The 7,755-nt window shown below is 37.3% G+C and overlaps 1 protein-coding gene across 2 annotated transcripts in view; it reads left to right on the forward strand.

Annotated features, from left to right (window-relative positions):
* Tsc22d2 (TSC22 domain family member 2) overlaps positions 1-7,323 on the forward strand; it is a 51,327-nt gene extending 44,004 nt beyond the window's left edge. For both annotated transcript variants that reach the window (XM_028882161.2, XM_028882162.2), the window contains one exon: positions 435-7,323. In XM_028882161.2, the coding sequence (XP_028737994.1) occupies positions 435-695 (261 nt within the window). In that variant the 3' untranslated portion in view covers positions 696-7,323. The remainder of the gene's footprint in view (positions 1-434) is intronic.
* Positions 7,324-7,755: the final 432 nt, after the last annotated feature.

Raw genomic sequence — 7,755 nt, forward strand, 5'->3', positions numbered from 1 at the left:
TCACTGTGGGACGGGAGCATACGTAAGTCAGTACAGTATGTATTCATCTAAAAAGCATCAGCCTTTGGTCCATTTAAAGTGTTGGCTTTATGGCACTTAAGTCTCTAAAATAGCCCTGTGACTAGTTTATTAGCAAGCAGCTTTCCGTTGGAATATTACTCCTCTGTTTCTATCCAGCATCTTAAATGCTCATTCTAAACTTTGGGATGAAAGAGTACTTGCTATATATATTAGTTGGGAAAGAGACTATTTCCACCCCATCTCCCACAGGCCCAGTCAAGATATAGTGGAAACATTAAAAGCATGAGGAGAAAATTGCTTTTAAAAAACAAAAATAAAAAAGCCATTTAGTGTTTATAAGGTACCCAGTCTAGAACTAAGTAGCTCCTTGTTTCTCATAAGTCTTTTGACATTCCTAATTTTGTTTTTCACAGGATCTGGTGAAAAGCCATTTGATGTATGCAGTAAGAGAAGAAGTGGAAGTTCTAAAGGAGCAAATAAAAGAATTAGTGGAAAGAAACTCTTTACTTGAACGAGAAAATGCACTGTTAAAATCTCTTTCAAACAATGATCAGTTGTCCCAACTCCCAGCCCCACAGGCCAATCCTGGTAGCACTTCTCAACAACAAGCAATGATAGCACAGCCGCCTCAGCCAACGCAACCTCCACAGCAGCCGAATGTCTCCTCAGCATAAAGCTTTCCTAAGCCTCAGTAAGGAAAAACTGAAAGCAATCTTTCCTTGTGTGCCACTGGTGTTCTTTCCACTTTCTAGAAAGCAAGTAGCCATGCTTGCTTCGGCTGTGTGCTTGGCCTTTTCAGTATTAGACAATCGTTCTCCAGGAGCTTTCCCTCTCTAAGATGTCCTGCCGCACTGTTGATGTCCACTTGTATGCCATCAGTACAGAGGAGAATAATAGACGGGGTTTATTAAAGAAAGCGAGCAGTCTTCACGCTACATGTACACATGAGTGGGATCTTTAAAAGTTTGGGTGGCTCTCCCATGTCTCTTATCACCCGTGGATTTACCTTGAGCCTTCCTGTCACATTATAAATAACAGTTCATCTAAAGAGCCACTTTTCTTTCAATATCAGTAACATTTGCCTACGTAAGTTTTCATTTATTTTGTGTTTTATTTATTACAGGGCTGCTATTTTCATAATGTACATGAACAATGTCACAGAACTTTTTTAATTTTTTTGAATAATTATAAGTATGAGTAAAGGAATTGAAAGACAGGATTACATTTAATAAATAAAACGTTTAGGCAATAATTGAACAAAAGAATCCTGGCACATTTCTAACACTAATGGCAATTTACCGTTGGTATTTATTTTCACTAGTAAAGATCCAGCTTGAATGTAAATTTTGTATAGTGTAAGTATGAAAAACACAGTGCACCTGTACAGGTAGTCACCAGTTATTGTGATATAATAAATAATTGGGCTATTTTCATGAAGAAAACTTTGTTCATTTGTTTCTACTTTCTAATAGAAATTGCCACGATTCCTCTGCTTTTCAACATTTCGTATGACCTTTTTTTTTTTTTTTTTTTTTTTTTTGGGTGGGAATAAAAAAGCTGTGAAATTGTTCAACCTACTTTGTAACCAAAGAAGCAAAGCTGTGTAATGGAGTTTTGTTTTGTTTTATAATGCACATTCTTTATGTATTTTTATTTAGTGTTTTCTTGGTCACAATTTTCTTTGCTGTCTAGCATGATCTGCATGGCCTGTAATCTCTGAACCACTTTCGTACCTCATGTTTTTATCCAGCACTCTTATTGTACTGTGTACTAGTCTGTGAACAATGTCAAATAAAAAGAACGAACAGGTCGTATGGTGGAACTGAGCTAGTGTACAATGCACCAGTTGTACAAAAACAAAAATGAAGTGAGCCATCTTTTGTTCATTTAAAATGGTGTTTTGAATTTCATATGCAGAAAACGTTTTGTTACATTGCAGATTTTAATGTATTTAATAAATGCAACATGCAGATTAAGTGCAGTGTATACTGAGTATTTAAATTAAAATGTACATTTCATAAATACAGTTTCAAGAGAAAGCATCATTTTGTGTATACTAACACATTAAGTGTATGTCAGAAATTGATGTAAAAATATATATTTTAACACATTTTCTGAAATTAAACTACAGTTTTGTTCAAATATTTGGCTCTATATGTGTTCAGAATTTGACTAGATTTGTATTTTCACAGTTTAAAATAATTCCTTAAATGAAAACCCATGATGTTATTAATGACAATGGTAGTTCTTAAATTTTCAAAGTGAAGTAATTTAAAGAACACAAGAATGGTGAGCAATATTTGTACTCAATATTCATATTATGTTAACAATATAAATAGGAAATCCTCGTCTACCAAAACTTTTACTTGAATTCAGAAAGGTGCCTGTAGAAATTAACATGTCCTGTATCAGTAGCCCACTAGCTAATTCAGTCTTAATGAGAAACAGTAGTTAGCTCTCCATGTTAGAAGAGGTTAAATGTTCTGTATCTATTTGAATCATTCTAGCTTCAAACGAAAGTCATAAAATTGAAACATACATGAGATTACCAAATATTTTGTATTCTAGTTGTGCTATAGGAAATAATGCTCAGTAAGCAAAATTTTCATGTTAATTAGTAACATTAGAAATACTTAAAAGAACTAGATAAGTGTAAACTTGAGTATGTAATAACCCTAAAGATGCAAAGTGAGATTCTCATAGAGCCACCGTGGGCAAGATAGGATGTGAAACTGCTTTTGGAATGTGAACCTGAAGATTCTCTTGGTGCCCTTCCAGTGCTAATAGTGTGGTACTTCATTCAAAGAAGAATTGGCACTAGGAAAAGGTTGCAGGAGGAGACAGTTAAATGGCAGACTGCTGCCCAAGAATGCACAAGATCTTCCTGGCACTGGAAAAAAAAAAAAAATTAGTGTGATTTTTGTGATGATAAGAAACGTTTTTTATTCTAGGGCTAGAAAAACACAAAATGTAATAGTCACCAAGGAAATAATTGGTATTTTATGGTTTAAAATGGTAACAGCAATTGCCACTACTACTATTCTTTAAGGGGGGGGGGGTCTTAGAAAATGGTTAACAAAAAATAAAATTGGTTCCAAAAGGATTAACCTCTAGTAAACTAAAAAATAGAAATTTTAATCAGTTATTACATCTTTTAAATAGCAGGAGTTAATGTAGAAAGTAAAGTGGGCTTTCCTGTGTTCTCCAGGATGGAATTTGGCAATGTATATTAAGAACTTTAAATAATAAACTAGCTCAGTGGCATGATGCTTAACTCAAGGTGCAGTGTTCAAAAAATGCAAGCATGTGCCTGTCCTGTGTGTCCACTCCTAACCTTGGAACTCAAAAGTTTTATTGATCACCTACCCTGTCCCCTACTTAAAGTTGTCCAATTAAGTTTACATATAAATCTGTTCCCATTTCCATGAGGCACATTGAACTCGAGAGACAGGAACAAAGGTGGGCCAAGTATTGTGCTTTTGTTTGGAAATAATTGAATTTGAATTATTTCTCCCTAATTGGTTTGTTTAGGATCTTCATTTGGATTAGATCTCTGTTGGGGTTAAAGTCTCCAAATATGTAGAACATCAAATAGTTGAAATTCCAATTTGGGGCAAGTCTTACAGGAATGTCATCCACCTTTAATTTTTTCAGTCTCAGCGTATAGACCAGGTGCTACTACATAAGCTTTATGTTGGCTTAATTTTCTGATAGGGTAACGCATGTACAATTGGAACCCAACTTTGCCCAGAGAAAATTATTTTTAGGTAGTCCTAATGTAATCTTAAGATGTATCCAACAAAACAAAAATGTGTAGGGAGTTGGAGAATCAAGCATTCGGCTTTTTTAGCTGTTAGATGAAGCTGTTTGGCCCTCATGACAGGTCCTTTCAGGATGGATATGTTTAAATTCTCTTCAGTGATTCTGTTGAAAGGGGAAGCCCTATCAGAATTCACAATTAAATTGAGGCTACACAAACCAACCAATACAGTGAGACAAATCCAGTCAAGGGTGGATTGCATAGAGGTTTCCTGAAATGAGTCTTGAAGGTCACAAGAGCCAAGAGGAAGAAGGGTGTTCCACACACAAGAAAAGCCTGCTCAAAGTTCTCAAAACATAAACAGGGCTCCTAAAGAGCACAGAACTTTGTGGGAGAGAAACAAATAACTGCCCCATCAGTGTTGGTAGTTTGGCACCATTTGAAAACAAGAATGACTTGTTGGATGATGGCTAGTGGGATGTGCTCAGTTCAGTTCAATGGTAGAGTGGTGAGTGGAAACTGGAAGCAAATAATTTAGAAAAAAAGTAATCCAGAAAAGTGAGAGCATTCCATGGGAAAATTGAAGTTTATTGAAGTTGAGTATTCCTCTACCCCTTTTCAGTGAATATTCTACTCCGTGTCAGCACTTTGCTTTGTTCTCTTGTTTCTTTGAGGAAACATCTCAGCCAATACTGGGAAGTTCAGTCAGTCTTATGTCCAGTAACCAATGCATCTCTGCAAAATTAATGTCTTTGTTTCCCATTGAAGGAATTGCAAGAATTTGACAAAAGAGTGGGGCAAACAGAGGAACTTGGTCACTCTGTGCCTCTGTAAACTCAGCCCAATGGTAAACAGTCCTCTGATGACGGGTGTCACCATAATTCCATAGCCTCTTGCTCTCTGAAGAGATAGTATGAATTCTGACTCCAGTGCAGGTACTGACATGTAAGGATAGGTTTTCCTTTAGCTTTGCCTTTCATTCTCTAACATAGGTCAAACCCACAGCCTTCACGTCCATACTCTGTTGATGTAATAACAGACTTTCTCTCCCTCCCCCCTGCTTTAAGCCCCTAATAATTCATGTTTCTGTTTTCTATGCTAATCACTTCTGGTGTTTATTTGTACCAGTTGGCAAACTGACATTCCAAGGTACATCTCTGTCTAATTTTCATACCAGGTTACGAATTTCTCCATCTAAATCTCTAAATGCACGTCTTTTCTATTTAAGTGAAGGGTTATACAAGTGTGCTCTTGGACTATCATTGGTCTGCCATGTTCAAATGTAGAAATTGCTGAAAAGTACTATAGAAAGCAATGTAACGTTCACAGACCTGTACTTTGTCTTTCTTCTGTGTTTTAATGTATTTGTGAGAAAAATCGGCAGTCGTTTAGGATTGGTGGTTGGTGATAGCAAGATAAGCTGTTATTTCACACTGGCACAGTCCACTTGGACACTAAATTTGTTCAACATGATTGGGTAGTGAGTTAGCTTTGGTTTTCCTTTTCTTACCAGGGGAACTGATAAAGTAGGCAGTTTGGAGTGTTTTCTGACTGCCCAGTGTCATGGATCCAGAGTCCCTGTGTTTACAGACTAGAACTTGCCCACAGAAGCCATAATGTTCCTCTGAAAGAAGGAAGGAAAGGAGATGTGCTAACTTTAGAAAAATGATTGAAGTTTCAGACAAGCCAAATGACACACTTCACCTTCTTTATAATGAAAGTTGAGGTCACTTGTAGTTCCAACTGTTTGCATGCTTTCATTATTTCCATAAAACAACTGTAAAGTGCTCTTGCCCACTGCAATCCAAAATGTCTTCCAGATCACAGTTTCTATTGCTATTTCACAAGCAATCAGCTCATCTATAACTAGATAAACCTGAAGACGGCAGACGAGGGAGCATCTCCCACCCATGGCATGTGTGATGCTAGGCCAGCGTCTAGTTCTAGCTCACTGAGAAATAAAATTTGCAAATCTCTTGATAAGGTTGTAGTCTTTCTTACATAGACAAATATACATGCTGACGTTTTGGGAAATAATTTGGGCTTTATTTCTTAGAAACATTGGAAAGCAATTCGATTCTATCTCAGCTTAGGTGCTTACCCCTATACTGAATGTTTGAGAACAGAAAGCTGTGTAGGGCATGATCTGTGCCCCCCAAGAGCTCATCATCCAATGAAAAGTAGAAGCTGCTGTACCATGTTGCTTCTCCAGAATAAATACAGTTTATAGACCTTGTGTCCTTCGTTAGATGAAAGTAGTAATGTGCTGTGTCATGTGAAACCCCTTGCCATTGCCAGGAAATAACTAAGTCACCAAAAAGCTTTAGCAAAATTAATCCTGGAAGAGGAGACCAGGCAAAAGGAGACTTTCCACACCGATACTGAGCCTGGGAGTTGCCCCTAAAAAAGAACTAATCTGAGAGAAGTTTACACATTTTTAATACTCTCAGTTTGTAGATAATGGATCTAATTTAACCTAATGACTAGAATTTACATGTCATGAATTATATTGTGTCTTGTCTCACGAATAAATGCATTTTTGGCTGTCTTAACCAGCTATCATTCAATGAATGAAGTTAATAACTCAGGTACCTGATGCCAAAAATAAATCTCTAATAGAACTGAGAATTCAGAGATAAATACAAGGCTATGTGTTAAGTAAGTGATAAGCCTTACATTTCCCATCAGGGCGGGAAGAATGGCTTAGTCAACAGGTAGTATTGAGACAGTGTAACCTTTGACCAAAAAAAAAAAAGGTAAGCTTAGCTCTCTCACAAAAATTAAAACTTCCAGCTACACGAGAAGTGAGTCTTCTGCTTTGTGAAATTCAAAGCCTTCATAATGCATGAAAGTGAGTAATTTTACAAATAAGTTATGAAGAGCTGCTCAGCCCTGGCAAAGCAAAGCGCACATGAAACACACTATCTCAGATCCAGTTGGTGAGCATTAGACACATAGGATTAAGAGCTGACAAGTCTGGGAAAACAGGAATCCATACAAGTTTGCACAGCCACTTTTAAAGGCAGCTGGGGAATTGAACTTTTAGATGCCCTGTGACCCAATGGTTCCAATTTCTAATATCTACCCTAAAAAACACACACATGTTCACAAGGCAGCTTGTAAGAGCATACAGTTGGAAAAATCAAAATCCACCAAGATAATGGAATATGCTCGATGCTATAAAATATTAGGTATCAGAAAAAGAATGAAGAAGTAGAAATGTGTGCTGACAGTAGATCTCTAGGATGCAATGTTAAATTTGTTAAAAAGTTTGGGGGGGAAATACATGTAATACACATGATACTGTTGATGTTTAAAAATAAAAAAAACATGCCATACACAATACTGTATAGTGTACTTCTGCAAATCCCTATCTGTGTACAATATAAATATAGAGAGAAGGTTTGGAAGGGTACTAACCAAGCTGTTTACAGTAGTTTGGTGGTGTGCGTTAGCTTAAACTGTAATATTTGATGTTTTTGAATCTGCATTCATGTACTGTTTGTGTAATGACAAATTAATAAATTAGAAATAAAATGAAATAGAAAGTGTTTTCCTCTTCTCTCCAGCTAATAATACCTCCCCCAATGTCCTGGGTCTTATGTTCAGCCTCCCTCCTTGACTGCTGTCCCAGGAACATTTTTCCACCCCTCACCTCCCCCACACACTGCTTTCATATCACACTCTCCTCTGGATTACTCATGTAAGTATATAATAAGTGATAAATAATAAGTAACACTCCTCCCCTAACCAAGTCCCCTCCCCTAACCAAGTCCATTCCTCCCCCCTCCCCCCATCCCGCTTCTTCCTTTGCCTCCCCTGCTCTACTGAGCTGCCATGGCCGTGCCGTCCGACCTCAGCTCCTCAGCACCACTGAAGCTGTTCTTGTCCAGAGGCCACCAATGCTCCTTTGATGCTGTCAACCCCAGTGTTCTTACTGGAGTACTGTGCCTAATTCCTGATTATCATTTCAT

Source organism: Peromyscus leucopus, chromosome 6 (assembly GCF_004664715.2).
Source record: "Peromyscus leucopus breed LL Stock chromosome 6, UCI_PerLeu_2.1, whole genome shotgun sequence".
Classification (NCBI taxonomy): Eukaryota; Metazoa; Chordata; class Mammalia; order Rodentia; family Cricetidae; genus Peromyscus; species Peromyscus leucopus.